The sequence below is a fragment of the Euprymna scolopes genome, chromosome 10 (assembly GCF_053919585.1).
Source record: "Euprymna scolopes isolate OS-2025 chromosome 10, ASM5391958v1, whole genome shotgun sequence".
NCBI lineage: Eukaryota > Metazoa > Mollusca > Cephalopoda > Sepiida > Sepiolidae > Euprymna > Euprymna scolopes.
In genome coordinates this window covers 160,632,796-160,654,517 of record NC_136491.1, presented here as the reverse complement: position 1 = coordinate 160,654,517, position 21,722 = coordinate 160,632,796, and the positions used below count along the sequence as shown (strand labels likewise).

Below are 21,722 nucleotides of genomic sequence, written 5' to 3'. Positions count from 1 at the left end.
AACAAGGCACATTGCCACTTTGGTGTAGGGAGCTACTATCAGGGGCAACAACTACTGGGGCACTATGTAGAGATTTGGGCAGCAAGATGTCGGTTCACGTTGCACTTGAACTTCTACATGTCAGTACAGTTAGGGAAGCAGGAACCTGGAATGGAATTTCAGAGTCTAGCGGTTCTGGGGAAGAAACTACTGGAGTAGAAAGATCTTTTACACCTAGGGATCTCTACAGTGTGGGGGTGGGATTTAGCAGCCTGTCGTGTTTGTCTAGGGTGTTCACGTCATGGGGGCACAAGTGCTTGCAGTTCTTCAGAGCATTCACCACTAAAATACTTTTAGAACAGGCAGAGGGATGCAACGTTTCATCAATAGGACAGAGGCTGAAGCTTAGATGCCAGTTTAGGGCCTATCAGATTTGCGACTCTCTTTTGAACCTTGTCAAGGAGCGAGAGACTAGTAGTAGATGCACCAGCCCAAATATGACAGCAATACTCCATACATGAGAGAATGGTGGCCTTATAGAGGTACAGGATACTTTCAGGTGTTAGTAATTTTCTAGCACGGTAGAGAGAACCCACCTTCCTTGCAGCGGCTCTGGCAATACCTTCAATGTAATTGTTCCAACTCATGTTTCCTGTGAACGTTAGGCCAAGGAGTTTGATAAAGAGTCACTGACCATTGCTATTGGTGGCAGAGAAGGTTTCTTGTAATTATTGAATGAAACTAGTTTAGTCTTGGCAGCATTGAACGTGACCAACGATTTTTGTCCCCATTCCACTACAGATTGGAGGTTATCCTCTAGTGTTTTTGCCATTTCTTTAGATATGTGTTCATTTGTTTTCCTGTCGTGTCTGTTATAGTGCATGGTGCCATCAGCATATATACCTATCTCAGAGGCAATTTTGTCAGGGGGGTCATTTATGAATATCAGGAACAGTAGAGGTCCAAGGATAGACCCCTGAGGCACTCCCGCATTTATATCATATTGTTTAGATGTTCGACCGTCGAGGACAACCTGGATTTTTCTCTTATCTAAGAAGGATGCCCTTTTCTCTACCCTGCAACCTCTCTCCCACAGAAGAGACGTTGCGAGCCTATCCTTGTTTTATCGTTATTTCCATGGCAGGTGCTCATCTGAACTCCAATCTCTGGTCCCCCCTCGCCAATCTTGGACGAAAAACACCCGTCTAGCTGAATCCACTGTGAAAAATTTCCCTCACTCTATATCTGTGCCTAAATCAAAACGCGGATTCCATGAACAAAGCTTCTTTCTTAGAACTGTACGCCTGTGGAACTCTGTTCCGTCTGCCTGCTTCCCACCGGACTACAACTTGGATGTCTTCAAGTCCAATGTTAACAAATTCCTAATGAACCGCCCCCTTAAGTAAACACTTCATCAAATCTCCCCACTAACGTAATGTACTTGCAATAACCCTTATCCCTGAGTGGCTTCCGGGCCTTGATAAGTGGTGATCACTGTGTAAAAAAAAAAGGATTTAATTATGTTAAGTATTCTACCAGTGATACCGTATGATCTAATTTTCCTGAGGAGACTCTCATGCCATACCCTGTCAAAAGCCTTAGATATATCTAGAGCTACCACTCTGCCCTTCTCCGCTTTGTCCAGTGAATGGCATATACGTTCAGAGATTACAATTAGGATGTCTGCTGTGGAACGGGCTTGTCTAAATCCATATTGTTGGTCAGTCAGAAGTTTAGCATCTGTAAGGTGATGGACTAGAGCTCGGTTAATTAAGGTCTCAAATATTTTGGCGAAAAGTGGGAGGAGGCTAATGGGGTCAGTCCATATCACGATGAGGATAGTTTTGCACCCTTTTATGTCCTTTTTAAAGATGAAAATCGATACATAATACAACAAAACTTTATGTCTACAATCCTTATTCGAGTTTTGATCGCTATCTATTACAAAGTTTTAATTGGCGATTTAAGCTTAAAGGGACTTATGAAAAAATTGCAATTGATGGAATGTTGCTTAATTGGGGCTAATGACTATGAATCAAAATTAATACAAATCTGAAATATGTGAATATTTAAATGATATGCTGTGTCCATATTATGCCCTCTAAACAACCTTTAAAATATTTTTAAGAAACTAATGATTTGAATGAGTTGTGGGGCCTTTTCTTTAGTAAATGACTGTATGTATAAATGAAAAAATATTACATCTCTGGAATCTGTAATGTATATTTTTAAATAAATAATATACATAAAAATATGAACATATATAGTCATCCACATACGGTACTATTTCGTTGTATCACAACTCATCAGTGTGGCTAGACTAGCACCTCTTCCTAGCCAAGGATTGAACCTACAATCATCACGTTGATAGTCAGCAGTTCTACCCTTCGACCCCAAGTAAATGATCTCAACAAATGTTCATTTGAAAATAAACATTCGCCTTTTATAGTGATTGAGCTGCTTGTTTTTATTTACAAACGGCAAGCCTCGCTTTTAATAGCCATTTAAGTATATATATATATATATATATATATTTGTAGTCAGCGACATACAGTCCTGTTTCGTTGTATCACAACTCATCAGTGCTGCTCTCGACCATGGAATCGCCACCGTAAATAACTCGTGGGAATGTCTATTTAAATAGACACCCGCCACCACTTTTATAGTGCTCAAATCGTCTGTTCGTAAACAAACAAACAACGAGCTTCGCATTTTCAGCCAATTAAGTAGCGGGTGAGATTATTTACGACAGTGCTCTACCCAAAGAGGGGGGCTTAAAATATATAACACCCGCCACCACTTTTATAGTGCTCAAATCGCCTATGAGCTGCGCATATATATATATATATATATATATATATATATATATATATATATTTATATAAGTTTACAGGAGCTTTTGGCTTGTAAACTTAATTCTTCTTGATTATATATATATAGCCAGTAGAGTTTAGTTTCCTAGAAGTATATAGAAGTACATCCAATGAAATAACATGCGTCTACCAAAGAGTGCTCAATGAGTGAACAGAGCAGGTATATTAAATTTATATATATATATATATATATATATATATATATATATATATATATATATATATATATATATATATATAGGAGCAAACAGTTAATAAAACATGTTAAAAAACAGTTTGAAAAAGAGTTAAAAACACATATATATATATATATATATATATATATATATATATACTGCTATTTATTTTTTTATATATTTTTATGATACTGATAACTGAGATTATTCAATCATTTTTACAGGAAAGCATTGCTTTAACAAAAGTGTGCACCTATAGGGGGAGCCTATGTAATTAAAAAAAAATAAATAGTTCTCAGTGTCTACTACTTTCTATGGTCCAACTTACTCATTTCGGGACCAAGAACTCGATCTTCCTGCCTTCTCGATTTTAGTCTTTTATAACGTCTTTTTGGAGACAAAGCCTCGTTGGTATGCACATCAATGTACATAAAACTACAGCCTATAGATATATAACATGTAGTTATCTACAGACACCTGTTTCGGCGTCTTCTAGACTCATCAGAGTGACTAAAATTAGCAATAGTCAAAGCCTTTACTCAGTGCTTGACTGTCACGTGATCTACCAACTGAGCTACGAATCTACTGGTGGCAGTGCAAACATTGTATTGCAGGGTGCATCATCTATTTGCATGTGTGTGTGTGTGTGTATTTCCATGTGTGTGTGTGTGTATTTGCATGTGTGTGTGTGTGTGTGTATTTGCATGTGTGTGTGTGTGTATTTGCATGTGTGTGTGTGTGTATTTGCATGTGTGTGTGTATGTGTGTGTGTGTATTTCCATGTGTGTGTGTGTGTGTGTGTGTGTATGTGTGTGTGTGTGTGTTAATTCTTGGGTGTGTACTTCTCTAACTGTATTTTTCAGAATGCTTACCTGGTTTCCATGGCTACAGATGTAATACTACCTGTCCTGAATGTAATGAGTCAATGTGTGACCAATGGAGTGGAGAGTGTCTCGCAGGTTGTGCACTCGGATATTTCGACACACCCTGTAAAGGTAAGGTGGAATAAAGCATTTCTATCATGTATAAAAAACAATGCAACCTGCAGAGACAACTTATTCTGTGCAAAATTCTTTGCACTCTTGTATAAAAGTCATAGAGATGAGAAGCTTTCAAAAGATCCTCAACATCTCATAAAAAGACCACGTTATGAGTTAAGAAGTAAAGAATGGACTACAACAAGTGTACGGGACATATGAAGATCTTCTGAAAAGAAAAAAATGAAGTACTACGTTACATATCACATCTAATCGAAGACAATCCTGCCAGGAACTGTATAGAGAGGACGAAGGAAGGTCAGAAAAAGAAAGGTGTGGGAGGACAGTATCCGAAAGTGGACAGGGATGGCATTGTGTAATGCTCAGGAAGGTAGAAAATCAGATTTTGAGAAACCTGGTTGCTAGAACTGAATGTGCATCACGTACAGAATTATGAATACATTGTTAAATTTAGTATAAAATTAAAGGAATTAAAATTTAAATTGTAATAAGAAAATATTTCTTATTAAATTATAGAAAAAAGAAAATTCAAATTAAAACCAATATAAAGAGAATAGAAAATAATAAATAAAAAAGAGAAAAGTAAAAAATGGATTGTAGAAAGAATCATTTTATAACGAATTCTATTTGTGACATTTTTGGAGATAACTTTATATAGTAGTGATGGGACGATTCAATATTCTTCCCACTTCCGACACAATTACCGATTTTGTTCTAAATTCCCAATTTCGAAACAATTACCGATTTCGATTCTTTTTTTAAATTTCTAAACATAGAGTTGATTTTTTAGGGAGCTGGATCAATTTAAAAACCTATATAATATGTGTATATAATTTCGCAAACATAAACTATCATTGTAGTTCTTATTAAATTAAAGAAAAAATAAAATTCAAATTAAAACCAAAATAAATAGAATAGAGAATAATAAACAAAAACAAAGGAAAAAATTAAGGATTTTCTTTATCACAATTTGGGAGTCGCCTTATATGATAGTAAATGTTTAGGTAAGAACGACCGACGACTTGTATCTTCCAAATCTTATTGCCTTATGATCAAAGAATACATTAATATCCCAAATACAATAATAAAGAACACATATTTTGGGAACCATAGATATGGATATATTAAATAGCTGTAAAGTCACGATTTAAGTATTAAACATCAACATATATTCACTAATATTCAATTACAAAACATATAAGAAAGTTTTCTTACTAATTCTAATTCTGATAGTTCAACACTTAACTCATACAAACACGACAAAATAATCTTTTAAAATTTTATTTTTTATTGAATATGATTAATTGAATACAAGTTGCTTTTTAACTTTCTCATTTTTTATCACACCAATTATTTTGTGGCATATTTTGTGTTGCAATCAAAATTTTTTGTCCAAAAGATACATTGATGACAATATTGTTTCTTTTTCATCTGATTGATTTTAATAACATCTTTCTTTGTCATTATTATTATTATTAGTCCGCCGTGTAAAAGGCAGGTTAGGATTTGAGTTATGGTCAATGAATGTAGATTTTCATTTATTCACTGCATCAAAAATTGTAGATACAGGGTGGAACGATAAAAGTGTCATTCTAAAGAAAACAACACTACAACACTTTATTTTAAAACTTTTATTGAAAAAAATCAATTCAGATAACTTGATTATGTTATAGAGTTGGCATCTAATTGAAATGTAGCCACCTTCAGTCTCAATAACTGCCTCGATGCAGATCCGGAACTGGCAGTATACCTTTTTGACAAGCGCGTTGGGATCTCAGCGAATACTCGGTGGATGGTGGCGATCAGGCTGGCTTTGGTGTTGTAGGACGTAATGTTGGTGATGTTCTCGACGTATGACCACACAAAGTAATCAAGCGGGTTTATGCTGGGAGAGGAGATGGGGGCCAATGAGAGAAGGGTACAAAGTTGTAGCGCTTCTGAAGCTAAGCCTGAATCAAACGGAAATGGAATCATTTCTTCTCTAGGGCAACAATTTTATCGTTCCACCCTGTAATAGTTAGATCCTTAAAAACGTTGTTAACGAACAATCATAATGTTTATGAGGCGCTTTTTTTTTGTTCACTGTTTATTCTAAATGATCCACTGCTGATATTAAATATTGCTTTTTTTATAGTTTGTCATTTTGGTCGATTCGGTAAAGGATGTTCTGAGACATGTCACTGTAAAAATAACAATAATTGCAATAAAGAAAATGGAACTTGCGGAGAAGAAGGATGTGCAGCAGGCTATCATGGATATAACTGTCAAGAACGTGAGTATTTGATTATTGTACTTGCATGTTCCCCCCTTCGAATTGCTTTATAATACACTAGTTTTAATGACTCTGTGTTACCCGGGAGGCTTTACTTTTATGTTTGTTTCAACTTATGACGTTTTCTGTTTTTTTTTTTTTCAAATTAAGATTATCATGGCATTGAGTATGTTTCAAGTCATCATATACGGCTTATGAAATTAAATAGTCTATTATTACACACTCCTACTCTATTATATTGAGCACTTTTGTGTTTAACATATACCACTTATCATTACATATACCTACTCTATCTATGGTACTGAGGACTTAATCATTCATCTGTTGCTATCAGATCAAGCTGCCTGAAGATACTGGCGTCCTGACACAAAATATTCTCAATCATGTTCTGGGAAGCCAAAAACAAAAGCAATTTTCCTCTACTAAACAAGCAAACCAAACACAATGAATAAACATTAAAAATTTAATTAATGAAACATAAAATTTTTACCAAAATCACTTGATTCGGCATTAAATTACCCTAAAAGTTTTTAATCTGCCATAAAAACAAAACAGCTAAACAACTAATATATTTTAATTACCAAACGGAATAGTGTATTATTACATATTCCTATTCTATCTATGGCATCGAGAACTTTGGAATTCTGCAGACATTGTTTCTTACTAAATATTATAATTATATTATGTACCCCTACTCTATCGATGATATTGAGCACTTTTGCATTTATACATCGCTTACCAAATTTAATACTGTACTCAAACTAAACATACGTTCTGAAAACCAAGTTACTTTTAAGAATTACTCGTCTGTGGAACACAATACCATGGGACTGCTTCTCAACTGACTATAACATGCTCGTTTTCACGCCCAATGTAAACAAATTCGTGGTAAGTCTTCCTTTTAAACCATCAAATTCTGCCCATATTTACTGATCGTTACCAATCCTATATTTGTCTTAAAAACTCATTAACTCTTTTCCTGTGTGGCCTTTAAACTTTGGTAAGTGATGACTTAAAACGTACAAAAATAAATCACACACACACACACACACACACACACACACACACACACACACACACACACACACACACACACACACCTTTTATATATATGCTATTGAGTTATGATTGTCAAAAACGTGGATATTTGATTAGTTTTCTGGTATGATCCACATCTTCCTTCAAATTGCTTTATTATCAACAAGTTTTATCTACCTGGCGTTGCTCGGGAGATTTTACGGTCATTTTTATTTCAACTGTGCCGTTTGTTTATTATGTGTGTCTTTCGTTTTTAACAAATTAGGATTTTTTTCTTTTCATAACGAATTTTAGATGTTTTTCTACAACTAAGTAATTACCAATTCTAAGTGAGAGTCATCTGGAGATTGAAGGTTCAATCCCCAGCATAAGCAGTAACCGGAAACACAAGTACAAATTACTTAAGACTTCTACTTGATCATGGCTGAGCAAGCTACACCCATGGAATAAATAAAAAGTTCTTTTTTAAATTCCATACAGATTCCTGAGTTCAACAAGTCACATCTGAATAAGGTTGGAGGTTACATCGGCTGAAATGTTGTGTGATTTACGTCCAAGTTTAGAAAAATATTCTCATTGATCCAAATAATACAAGCAAGTTCAGAGTTTGATAAAAGAAAATTCTGCTCATCTCATTTTTCTTCTTTTTCACAGCTTGTTCTTTTCGTAAATTTGGTTACGGGTGTAAAAAAACATGTCATTGTAAGAACAACAATAATTGCAATAAAGAAAATGGGACTTGCGGAGAAGAAGGATGTGCAGCAGGTTATCATGAATATAACTGTCAGGAACGTAAGTATTTGATTATTTTATACTTTCTATTCATTTCTGCTCAATTGTATACAGATTAGAGTGAATATAAACTCCCATCAATTTTCGGAATTTCTGAAATGAGGATTCATAGTTTGTATGATTTGAATTATTTCTGTGGATCTGTGATGCAATAGCAATGTTTTAAGTTCACAGATTCATAATGGAAGAAGATTCATATAAGTTTGATTTAAGTCGTACAGATTCATGTTTCGATTACACAGTATGCTTTTTACTATTGAAACATCACAAAGTCATTCATTATTTTCCCCCACTTTTTCATGTCCCTTTTTTACAAAGAAACTGAAATGACATTATAGTGGATTATATTTAATTTCATGATTAAATTCTCTGAGATTTTTCTATAGGTAGATTATATATCTATGTAGTTCTTTTTTCGTTTTCGTCATTGTGCTAGAAAATAAAAATAACGATAAAAAAGATAATTAGAAGCAAACAAATCAAACATATATTAAAAAGATTCCCGAACAACGCCGTGTTAGTGCAGCTTGTAATATATAAAATTAAATTGGAATTCTTTAATTTAAACCTATATAACAATGCATCTGACAAATGAAACAGTTTTCTTTTGCCTTCTTTTAATTAATGTCTTTCGGTTTAGTGTCTTTCTAAAAATATTTATTCTGGCTAGGAATAATCATCAACTTTACTTCCTTAATCTAACCAGCATTTACGAATATCTCAATATCTTAATACGGTCAAAATTAATGCTTTGAAGAGAATAACTTTGCCCTACTTTTATGTCCCTTTACAAAAACTTAAATCAACGTATAACGTTACTAAAATTTATGTCTACAATCCTTATTCCAATTTGGATCAAAATCCATTACATATTTTTTATTCGAGGAAATGTCTTACATTAGGTTAAACTTAATGGATCTTATGAAGAAATTGAAATTCAGGGAGTCTTGCTTAATTGGCAGTGATATTCAGAAAACTTTTTCAGGGCAGGTGCTTTAGTAAAAAAAAACAGTGTCTTGGTGGGGCACAAGTCTATTATATTATTATATTTTATAAAATATATTACATAATATAGTATATATTATATAATATGTTATATTATTATTTATAATATAAAGCTGAACGTCTGTGTGTGTGTCTGGTCACGAATAGGCTCCTATATGGTTTACTATTATAGAAAACTGATCACATATAATGATAGAAGATGTATCGAGACACAGGAATGGGTATGTTTGATCTGGCATAATGATGATTCATTAAAATTTTGGGGTTTGCGTACGTGCCTGGTCTACAAAGTATGGAAATAAAATATTTAAAAATTAAAAAAAAAAACGTTTACAAGTGTTTTTGATATAGATGTACATAAGAATATTTTGATAAGTGTGTTTTAACTTAAATAGGGATGGTATGATAAAATTGTGGGGTCTGCGTTCGCACCTGGCCTTCATAGAATGGAAATAGGCACAAACTTTAATAAAGACCTTTCATATCTATCTGCGTAAGTATACTTTGATTATTATGTTTCAGTTTGAAGAAATATGGTATAATAAAATTCTGGGGTGTTCGTTCGCGCCTGAGCTCCATAGAATGGAGATTTGTCACAAAGTTTAACAAGGTTTTTTTTAATATAGATCCACAGAATATTGTGATAAGTGTTTCAGTGTGAACAGGTATGGTATAATAAATTATGGGGTTTATCTATTTTATTTTTACTTTCATCATATTTTGCTTAGGTTTTGATACCCCCAAATTCGAAGCTATCTCTTTACAACCCTTCCTTTTCATAACCTATCATAATTTCATAAATCAGAGTCCATTTTCTGTAGGCTGTTTTTGAACCCAGTCAACGACGGGTATTTTTGCTAGTATTATATAATATGTTATATTATTATATTATATAATATGTTATATTATTATATTATATAATATGTTATATTTTTATATTATATAATATATGCCTTTGAAAATGGCACTTTTAAAACAGGAATAAAAGAGGGCAAATGCTTGGGCACTCCTAGACGTCGCTTCTATATGTCCGTGTAAATTAGTATCGATAGTATCTCAATTTTCACAAACGACTTCCACCTTCTTTTTTTATATGCCTTTTTGCAAAACTAAATCTAACAAAATATAACCCACATTACTACTCTTTCAGTTTAGCAGCTGTGTTCCAAAATTAATGGAAAATTATTGAATTTTCACCTCAGCAGGGACTACATGAAGGTTGCCAACATTCATAATAAATTTCATAATAAATGTTGTTCAATGAATCCAACAAAACACAAACATGACACACTTACTAGTCTGTGCCATTTTTTTGCAACCATTTTTTTCTGTCAATCACTATTTTGGAGCAGTGCCACTGACGTGTATTTAGCAGCAGCGGTTGTATGACGCATATGCAAATGACTTTGCCAGTGGAATATTGATGTCACAGTGGGGGAAGAGAAGGAAAAGAAAAGCAGAAAGAAAAAAGAACACACGTGGGTGGCAAGCGATAGAAAAGCACATATATGGCGACAGTGAGAAACCACGTGATGAGCACCTGAAAAAAACATGTCCTAGCATAAAATAGAAGTGTTACGTCATAGCAGCGTGAGGGATTTTTAAAGCATGTGTTTGACACGGTAGAGTTTTCTTAAGCACTTGTCGGTGCGAGAGAACCCGTATAAATCAAAATACAGGCAGTGTTTGGAAAATATCACTAATAAATTCCTTTTACTTAAACTGAAAAAAATAAGTCGGATTCCTTTTCTCTATTCCTTTGTGATTGTCTCTGCATACAACATGTTGTGTCTGAGTGTTAAAATGTAACGACACCATTATAATGTGACAACACCATTGAAGAACACTAACGACTGTGTTACGGTTTCACCTCGTCGAATCTGAATATTCATTTTGCAAGTTTTAAAAAAGTAAAACTACTTTTGAGTTTTATCAAAAAGTTGTGTTTTTCACTCATCCTATTACTTTTTTAACAGCTTATCATATTGGTCGATTCAGTTATAGATAAAAAAAAAAACATGTTCACATTTTTATCAAAAAGTTGACTCTATTTCTGCTCATCTCATTTTTCTTTTTTCACAGCTTGTCCTTTTCGTAAATTTGGTTATGAATGTAAAGAGACATGTCGTTGTAAGAACAACATTAATTGCAATAAAGAAAATGGGACTTGTGGAGAAGACGGATGTGAAGTAGGCTACATAGGATATAACTGTCAGGAACGTAAGTATTTGATTCTTTTATACTTTCTAACCATTTCTGCTCAATTATACACAGATACGAGTTAAAATGGTCTAAATAAGTAGTCTCCATTGATTTGGACCATTAAAGAGTTTTTTTCTGTTGGACGTCCTGCTTTGTTGATGAGGAAAACGTCTGATGTGGATTTTTCATGGAGAAATGGATCACGGATCGTTTGTTTGAGCTAATAATTTATCACAAAAAACATTCATGGCCAAAATATGTGATTCTTTATTTCCTGAAACATATCTCGAGCAGTAAGAAAGGCATAGCAGTTATGTGTCTGAGATGAGTATATTTGCTGACGGTACAATGCTCTATAATAGACATGAGGTAAAAACGAATGACACATATCTAAGGCAGATGTCTTAGAAAATGACTTCCAGTCGTAATGAAATGTAAATGGATGGTAACATTTAATGCTACTAAGACGAACCTTTTTTCCTGTAACAATTACAAAGCTCTTCTCACCAATAGCTATGACAAATAACACCCTAACTGAGAACTCATCCTTCAAACTCATCAGGTTAATATTCACAGGTAACACGAATTGGAACAAATGGATTGAGAACATTGCAAAGGCTTCTGTAAAGGAGGTGGGTTCCCTCTACTGTGATAAAAAAATACTCACACCTGAGAGTATCTCGTATATCTACAAAATCATCATTCACATGCATGGCTTATTGCTGTCACATCTGAGTTACTGCAGCTATCACTAGTCTCTCCCTTTTTAACAGGGTCAAAAAAAGTCTCCACTCTAATAGATTCTGTACTATCAACCAGGTTCCAAACCTGGCCCATCATCGCAATGTTGCATCTCTGCGCCTGTTTTACAAATATTTAAATGAAATGTGCTCTGACGAGCTCATTGCACTTTTACTCCCTCGATGTACACACCTCTGACAAACCCGCTTAGCAACAAAATCTCACCCCTTCACTGTTGAGGTCCTTAAATGCTAGAAAGCTTTTTACTCTAATAGCTTCTTCCCTTGAACTGCTAGACTTTGGAATTCCCTTCCTGCTTTTTGCTACATAAGTTTAAATGTAATCTAAACCTGCATCTCACATATCCCCTAACACAGTCCCCTGTAAACATGATCCCAAATAGACGCCCCCTATGCCTTAGTGGTACTATGCTTTGTTTGGAGTGAGCAAGAGTTAAAAAAAACTTTAAAATCTCACATATTTTGTACATTTCCCTTCGTCTGATTTATAACAATACTTTTTAGACTTAGCATTGACCAACACCTGCACCATGATTACTGGTTGCCTTGAGTCTATCAATCTGAACAACCTGCATTTCCTTACTTTCATTACCCTGTGAGATGGGAAGTTTTCAGCTGAGTAGAAATTACAAAGGCTATAAAGAGGCAAATGCCATCTCCTTCGTGAACATGAACCAACTATCTAATGACAGAAATCAGGAATACACTTTCTCAGCCATTTCGAGCCCTTAACAACAACTCAGGAAGAGAATAAACTACGGCTGTGAACCATTTTTTTTTTTTTTTTTTTTTACACAGTGATCACCACTTATCAAGGCCCGGAAACCACTCAGGGATAAGGGTTATTGCAAGTACATTACGTTAGTGTGGAGATTTGATGAAGTGTTTACTTAAGGGGGCGGTTCATTAGGAATTTGTTAACATTGGACTTGAAGACATCCAAGTTGTAGTCCGGAGGGAAGCAGGCAGACGGAACAGAGTTTCACAGGCGTGCAGTTCTAAGGACATAGGACAAGAGAAAGCTCTTATCCTTATGACATAGGAAGTGAACTAAACATTTGATTATTTTATATTTTTTAACGATTTTTGCTTAATTATGCACAGATACTAGTTTAAATTGTCTAAATAACAAATTGCACTCATTTATTTAGACTATTATGTTGTATTTGTGACTTGTTTTCTTCGGGTAGATTGCAAAGACTTATTATTGAATAATGTATTAATTTTACCACTTATTTAGGTTTTAAATGAAGATTTTTTTAACAGTGTAAAGTAAAGAATAATTAAATGAAATGTGTTAAAAATTATTTTTTTAATCAAATTCAATTAAAAAAAAGTCCAGCAATGTTGGGGTTGTAACCATGAAAACGTTGGATTATCGAAATTAAATTCAAAAGTCAAATTCTTAGAATATGATTTATATTTCTACACAGATAGAAGAACTCTTTGTTTTGTGTGTTTACTTATTTAGAACTAGAGGTGCAATGTGGACGAACGTAAATAGTTAATAGCTTGCATAAGCTCCTCTTGTTTTTGTTTTGTTTTCTTTTTCATCGATTTGCTCGAATTTTCCTTTTTATTTCTTCCTTTTTTATAAAGGAAAATAGGATGCAATTAATAGGCTTGTGACAGATCATTTCACATAAAGTTATTAAATCGACATTTTTCAAGCAATAAAGAATAATTTATTCTTGTTTGAAACAGTAGACATGGCATTTGTAGTCCCTCAACATAAATACCCCCAACTCACCGACCATCGGGAAAACCACACCCCATTCCCTATAGAGGTATTTAGATGCCGGAAGATGTTTGATTCTAATACTCTTTTCCCCCAGACTGTTTGCTATTGGAATTCCATTCCTGCTCACTGTTTCCCCGATCATATCAACATGCAGAAATTTAAATGTGATGTGCACAAGCATCATGATGCTCAACTTCTCTCAAAAATTGCTTCTCTATAAATATGAAGTTCGTAAATGTCATTATTTGGGATAAAAAATAAAGTGAAGATTTTAGATCGTGGAGGGGTGCACCAAATTATATTTTGCTGTTAATTTTTCTTTATTTTTTCTGTTGATAGCTTGTTCATTTGGATACTTTGGTGAAGGCTGCTTACAAAAATGCCACTGTTCAAATAACAGTTACTGTAGTAGAAAAACTGGAACCTGTGAACGTGGAGGATGTGCAGATGGCTATAAAGGATATAATTGTCAAGAAAGTAAGTATACTGCTTATATCAATTAATACCATCTCAAATCTGTTTGTTCACAAATCCCTCGTAGGATTTGAGATAGATGCTAATAATCATAGATATTCTGAAACTACATTACGAAAGATATTTAGATAAGTAAGTTTTCTTTTCATTAAATTTTGTTTAGAGAGTTGACTGTGTCCTACGTCATTTTAATATGTGTATTAATATCATAATCCGAGTAGATAAATGCTTTTAGATATTTGAATTACTGAACAACCGGTTAATCATTCAAAGTGATTTGCGTGGTGGTTATTGAGGTGTACAGATTCATAGATTTGATTTTGGGAGAATTCAAGAACAATTCCACATTCTTATTTGCCAACGAGAACGTCCTGCATGGATGTCATTTTCCAGAAGAGTAATAGCATTAGTGTTGTGGTTGCAAGGTTGAACAATAATTAGTAAGGAAATACAATGAAGACGCAAACAATAAGATAACGCAATAATAAGTGTATTAAAGAAAAGGTATATTTACAATATGTACAAATGACGGTGTCGAGTCAGAGAGTCTTGGTGGGAGGACATGTACGCTCTTCGGCGTCACTTCTGGTGGCATTTGAGTAAGACACACCAAGGCCAACCTAGGCTTGCCATTTATAGTGTTATGTTATTCGCATATGCAAATAAGTGGTTGCCACCACAACACCCCCCTCCCAAGATTTGAAGTCACACAGATTTCAATATCTTTTTCTTTTTGGGTTTACCATTAATGGTTCATTCACTTTTCTTTTCCTACCTGATCTTTGGGGTTCAGGTGCATTTTGAGGCGGTTCCAAATTAAAAGATTCGTATATGATATCTATGGTGTCCTCCTCTTCGACTGTTGTCGTATCATCATCATCTTGGATATGACGTTTTTTTATCAGATTTAGGTGCCTTTTATGTATATTCTGTGGACCTTTAATCATGTATGTACAATCACCAATGCGTTTATCCACTACTCCACATTCCCAGTAAGATGTGTTATTTCTGTAGCACTTAAAATATACTCGATCTCCCGAGTTATATTTCTTTCTTCTCGTGTGTGTAGTGTTTCGGATAATTGCCTGCCTTGGCAATAGTTTGTCAAACTCTGATTTTACCTTTCTGGCAAACATTAGATCAGCTGGTGATATGTTTGATGGTGTACTAGGATGTGGTGTAATCCTATATACTTGCAAGAATTGTTGCAAAGCTTTTTCTGTTGGTGTTCCAATGGATTTCTTTAACGCTCGTTTTAGCGTGTCCACGAACCTTTCCGCGAGGTCGTTCGACCTTGGATGATACGGCGAAGTCGTGATGTGCTTCACTCGGAATGTGTCGCAAAATTCCTTAAACTCTGCGGATGTGAACTGCGTTCCGTTGTCAGTGACCAGTGTGTCTGGTACACCGAATCTTGCAAGCAACTCGTGTAGGAACCCTATTGAGTTGTTCGTTGTTGGATTCCTGCAACGCATTACCTCCGGCCATTTTGTGAAACTATCCACTACAATTAAATAATAGTTTTCACCTACTGGACCAGCGAAGTCCATGTGGATTCTCGACCATGGTTGGTCGGTTTTCGGCCAAGGTTTGTGTACTATAGGTGGAGATTTTGCCGCTAACTGGCATCCTTTACATTTATCAATTGTTGTCGCTATGTCAGTGTCCATGTTACGCCAGTACACGTAGCTTCTCATTAACGACTTCATTCGATTTATCCCCGGATGTCCTGTGTGGAAATCTCTTAACATCCTATTCTGCAATGTTTTGGGTATTACCACTCTCTCGCTGTACAGTAACACATCGTCACATATGGAGAAAATATTTCCACTTTTACGTATTTTCGCCGATCTTTGTCTAATTTTGTATTTGATTTTGTTTGCTGTACTCTCTTTCTGGTGTAATCTTTATATCTGCAGCAATCGCTTTTGTGCCCCACCTTCTTACAAATGTAGCATTTTTTCTTCTTATAAGGACAATCTGATTCCCAATGCTTTTCTGCACATCTCTTACAGTTATATCTAGGAAGAGGCTTGTTATATTCTGTACTATATTTATGGTTATTATCTTCGGAATATCCCGTTCCATTGCTTTTCTTTATAAAGTTCTTGGTTGGTGCGTATGGTTTTCTAACTTTTCTTACATATGCCACTTCGGATTCTTCTATATTTTTTTAATCCTTTTTTAGTGTAATGGCCCTTTCACAGTCCTCTGCTAGTTTCTGGAGGGTTAAATCTTGCTCAGATTCCAGCTTAGACAACACTCGTCTGCGTATTTCTGCATTTTTCGTGGAAACTAACCCTTGAGCGAAGATTAGACATTTAAAATCTTCTACCGTTAGTTCTGCAAGCTTAAAATTATCGCAGTTTTTATTGACAACTGATGCGTATGTCAAATAATCTTGGTTGTCCATCTTTCTTAGATTCATGCACAGCCATCTTTTATGAAAAAGAGATATATTTGGATTAAATAATTCTTTTAGTAATTTTACAGCTTCCATGAACTCTAATTCCGCAGTTTTTTAGGTAATATGTAATCTACGAATTTGCTGTGTTCTGATGTACCCAATTTTCTGAGTAAGAGGCTCACTTTCTGACTATTTGGCCAATTTTTACAGTCCAGTTGAAAAACATCCTCGTATCTTGTGTAGTATGCTTCAAAATTCTTCTCTTCCTCAGGCACATAATGAAATGTGTCCATGCTATTAAAAATAGTTGTATGGGAGAAATTAACACTATCGACATTTTCTCGATTACTCTTTAGTAGTTCCAGTGTTTTAGTAAAACGTTCCTCTTGTCTTTCTTCCTGTTCCAATTGCAGTTTTTTCTGCTTTAATTGCGCCATTTTCTGCTTTTCTTCTTGTTCCTGCTGCCATTTCAATAATCTGTCCTCTCTCTTTTCCTCGCGGTCAGCCTGTGCCTGTATTTGTGTTTGCAAAAGCTCGTTTTGTGTAGCTTGTCTGCGTTCATCCCGCTCAGCCTGTGTTTGTAAAAATTGCATGAACATTTTTGATAAGTCTTCCATGTTTTTTTTTGTTTTTGTTTTTTTAATGTGTAGTTAAAACAAAAATATTGTACCATGTACAATATACACCGGTTTGGGTTACAACAAAAAAGCAAATTGCTGTAAGCTCCTGTTTTCAATAATAATATCGCTGCTTGCAATAATATATTCTTTTTGCGAGTCACGCTGCAAAAAAAAAATAAAACAGGTTTATCTGGAATCACGAAATGGAATTGACTTTCCGTTTTTAGGCACTTACTAATAAGTAACTCTTTCCACAAAATAAAAGTTCGGGTCTTTTTTATTTTTTTTTTTTAATCGAGTCACAATTGAATAAATGTATGCAGTACATTTAGTTCTTTGAGTTTTTTTTCTCTAGTATTTTAGTAATTAAAATACCTCTTAAATTGAGATTACCTTTTTTTCCGTGACGTTTTACTGTATTATTCGTTGTTCAGTGACAACTTCAAGAAAAAAATCCTTTCCTTGAATTTTAGTTTTAGCTGTGGTATTTCCTTTTAGTACCGACGTCAACCAAAACATTAAAAAAGTCCTTTAGTTGTTGTTTTGTTTACGGAGAACAGTAATTAGAATCCACTGGTGAACTTTTTTCGTAGGTTACTTCCTTACTTTTCGTAATACGGGTCTGACCTGTCGTTTTTGCGACAGGACAAAGTTCGCTTTTCGTTTGCAAGTTGGTCCTTTAGTAAGATTTGTCGTGTAGTGACAAAACAAAAATTCACTTTTACATTCGTTTGCAAGTCGGATTCCCAGAAAACGGCGTAAATTGTCGCTTTTGCCACGTTAGAGTTTTTTTTTTTTCACTTGAGTTGAAACTTCTCTTTAGCGTAAAATCCGTTTGCTCGTCAACACTTTGCATTCCTTAAAAAAAATGGTCAACCTTTGCGTTGTACTTCTTTTTTTTTTTTTTTAATAGTTCTTCGTCAAACTGTTATATTTGACGCTTCATATCTCGTCGCCAACTGTTGTGGTTGCAAGGTTGAACAATAATTAGTAAGGAAATACAATGAAGACGCAAACAACACGATAACGCAATAATAAGTGTATTAAAAAAAAGGTATATTTACAATATGTACAAATGACGGTGTCGAGTCAGAGAGTCTTGGTGGGAGGACATGTACGCTCTTCGGCGTCACTTCTGGTGGCATTTGAGTAAGACACACCAAGGCCAACCTAGGCTTGCCATTTATAGTGTTATGTTATTCGCATATGCAAATAAGTGGTTGCCACCACAACAATTAGTATAGTCGAGGCCCACTAGAATTGAAATGTCATTTCAAAGCGAGACCACCCAAAAACGTCATGGCCTTAGAACTTCGGCTTGGGTGACTGCAGCAACATTTCAAGGCATGAACACCCCAAAACATCATAACAGTGTCCAGACTAATAAAAACAAGAAATGGTCAAGAAAATTTAAATTTTATCAAACAGCATACAACTTGGGGCTGCAGCTTGACATTTGCAATAAAGAAATGCGTTTTATTTCATTTGTAACTTAGAAATTATAGAAAATTAAAACATAAGAATAGCAATGTTAATAGAGAGTTCTAGTTTGAAGTAGAACAGTACATAGGGGTTTTATGAATTTTATGGAAACGCTTCATGTGCTTCGAAGCGGATTATTAGCTATAAATTGACTAACATTTATTTTAATCTCTTCTTTATTTGAATCATCCATTAACCAACAATGAAACATTTACAAAGTTCATCATTGTGGCCAGAAATTCTAATTCTGTCTCTTTAGAGTTTACATTGTAATATGAAACTTAGTAGTAATTATAAATGGTTGATATTTTTCATATAAAAAATAAAGCAAAAAATGAATAAATAAAAACAAGGAAGTTTAAGTAATATCTGTGAATGTAATCATGAGTCAGAGGCAACAAATGGAGTAAGTTGTATGAAAGAGAGTAGAGGGAGTCAAGATCCTTATTTTTAAAGGGGAGCTTCAGGAATAACACACGTTATTTTAACTCTGCGTTGCATGATGTGAAAAAAAATTATTTCAGAATTCTTGGTTTTAATTTTGCTGTTTTTCTTTCCCAGTTACCTGGTGAGAAAATATATTTGCAGAAAATTTAATCATAAAAACGTTAATTTTTTTAAGCAACAATAAATTCATGTCATGAATAATAACAAATAATAGCTAATTAATAAAACGTCTTTTTGCAAAACTAATATGCAAATACTAGGAAGTTTCATCGAATATTCTGCTGGCTTTGCAGGCTGAGACTAGACTTAAGGCATTACCATGAATCATTGCAATAGAGAAGCGTTTATAGGGTGTATTGCCGATTCTGTTCATGATGAAGGGGCAAAAGTGTCGACAAACAAAAGTGTCGACAAACATGTATGTAAAGGGAAACATCGTCTGACCTTAGGGTCGTTTGATAGCCCATTTATCATGACCAATTTGTTCAAGGATCAACAAAAAAACAAGAATGTCTAGGTTTCATCGGAAGATATAATCGAGATATGTGTTTATAAAGGTCATTCCAAAAGTAAAGCCTCCTATTTTTAACTCAACAATTTGAAGAGTTACGAAGACGGAAATTGTATCACTAAAACGAGTGATCTTTTTTGTGCCCTATAATTTATTTTTCTACAAAGTCACCACCATTCTCAATACACTTTTGCCAGGAATTTGAATTCACATGTCCATGACGGGTTGCTTTATTAGAGTTCCACACCGTCAATATCTGCAACAGAGAAATGAAACTTTCAGGTAATAAATTCATAAGTTCAGTTATTATAACAATGCAATTTTCAATTCCCTCCGATTCCTTCAGGTGGAATAAAAAAAATAGGAGACATTACCTTTGGAAAGCTTCCCATATATTAATAGTAGAGCAGATGTATATTGATTTTCATAACAAAAGAAAACCGAATCAGTAATACGTGCAGTGATATTATCTCTGTATATTATGTTGGTTTCTTCTGAAGGAGGAAGTTTCAGAAAATATTAAAATTATAGCATTCACCGCTAAATGGTTTCCTTATCCTTGGTCTTTCATCAACCTATTTAGGTCCTCTTTTTGGTTCTCATGTTGCAACTGCTGCCACTTCGAGAGTCCGCGTGACTGTGAGCAGCCTGCCAGTTGAAATTAGTTTACTAATCGGCAGCTCTTTCACATTTAATAACTGCTGCAGTGCCGTAGAAATATTTACTGGGAAGCCATTAACAAAAGTGAGACTGACAACCTGCTCTCGTCTTCTCTCCTTGAATCTTGCTAATTCTGCCAATCTTTGTACATTGGTTGCAGGTACATTGATTGCCTCATCGATCCACTGCCTCCTTCCCAGGTTTTCATATGCAGAGAACATGCTTTCAGTAAATGCCGCTTTTATTAAAGTCTTCTCTGCTTGCTATTGCTCTAACTGAAGATATAGAAACAAAGACATAAAAGTTGCAAAGTCGTGAATTTTCTGCAGCTTTGCAACCAACTTCACCAACTTTGCCAATCAGGTTATTAAATCTCGACTGAACGTCTTTACCATATCGCTGCTCACTTTCAGAACCATCTCCATTTTAATTCGCTACACAAAACAGTAATTGGCGAAAATAGCTGAAGATTAAATGAGCAAGTGTTAACTATAGCAACTAAGAATTTTCGGGGTTAAATATGATACACTGCTGTCAAGACTTACTATTCCAACATCCAACATCCAACATCCAACTCCAAATCAAGTCCGCCTCTGAAAAGTCTAACTTTTTTTGTATTTAAACCAGAAACACGTCATTTGCATATGAGGTGACAAGATGTCCAGCATATAAAGAGAAGCAGCAGCCTTTTTTTCATTTTCTTCTTTTTGTTTGCATTGGCTGCTAAGAGAACTGGTGTGTATCAAATTTTTTAGGTGTTTAATCACATGTATGACAAAAGAAAACGTATTGCTTATTTAATATTTTTAGAAATATTACGAAATATTCCAATAAAATTGAAAAACAAATAAAATGTTTAAAGTGATTAGAACTATAAATCCTAAATCCTAAATCATAAAACTATAAATATCATGAATATCATTTTTAGTTTTGGCAATCGTTCGTTTTTTTATGTTTTACATAACACACATATTTGATTTTTAATGTAAAAATGTACAACAGTTGAATATTTTTTCTTTTTTAAATGTAATTTTTATGAAGTTCTATTTTTTTCTTTTTTAAATGTAATTTTTTATGAAGTTCCATTTTTCAAATGTAATTTTTTATGAAGTTCTATTTTTTTAATGTAATTTTTTATGAAGTTCCATTTTTCAAATGTAATTTTTTATGAAGTTCTATTTTTTTAATGTAATTTTTATGAAGTTCCATTTTTCAAATGTAGTTTTTTATGAAGTTCTATTTTTTTAATGTAATTTTTATGAAGTTCCATTTTTCAAATGTAAT

The 21,722-nt window shown here is 34.3% G+C and overlaps 1 protein-coding gene across 1 annotated transcript in view; it reads left to right on the top strand.

Moving 5' to 3' along the window:
- Positions 1-21,722, top strand: part of LOC145286341 (uncharacterized) — a 265,839-nt gene that overhangs the window by 155,498 nt on the left and 88,619 nt on the right. The window contains exons 16-20 of the mRNA XM_080135264.1: positions 3,892-4,023; positions 6,161-6,298; positions 7,991-8,128; positions 11,216-11,353; positions 14,177-14,314. Of these exons, the coding sequence (XP_079991390.1) occupies positions 3,892-4,023; positions 6,161-6,298; positions 7,991-8,128; positions 11,216-11,353; positions 14,177-14,314 (684 nt within the window). The remainder of the gene's footprint in view (positions 1-3,891; positions 4,024-6,160; positions 6,299-7,990; positions 8,129-11,215; positions 11,354-14,176; positions 14,315-21,722) is intronic.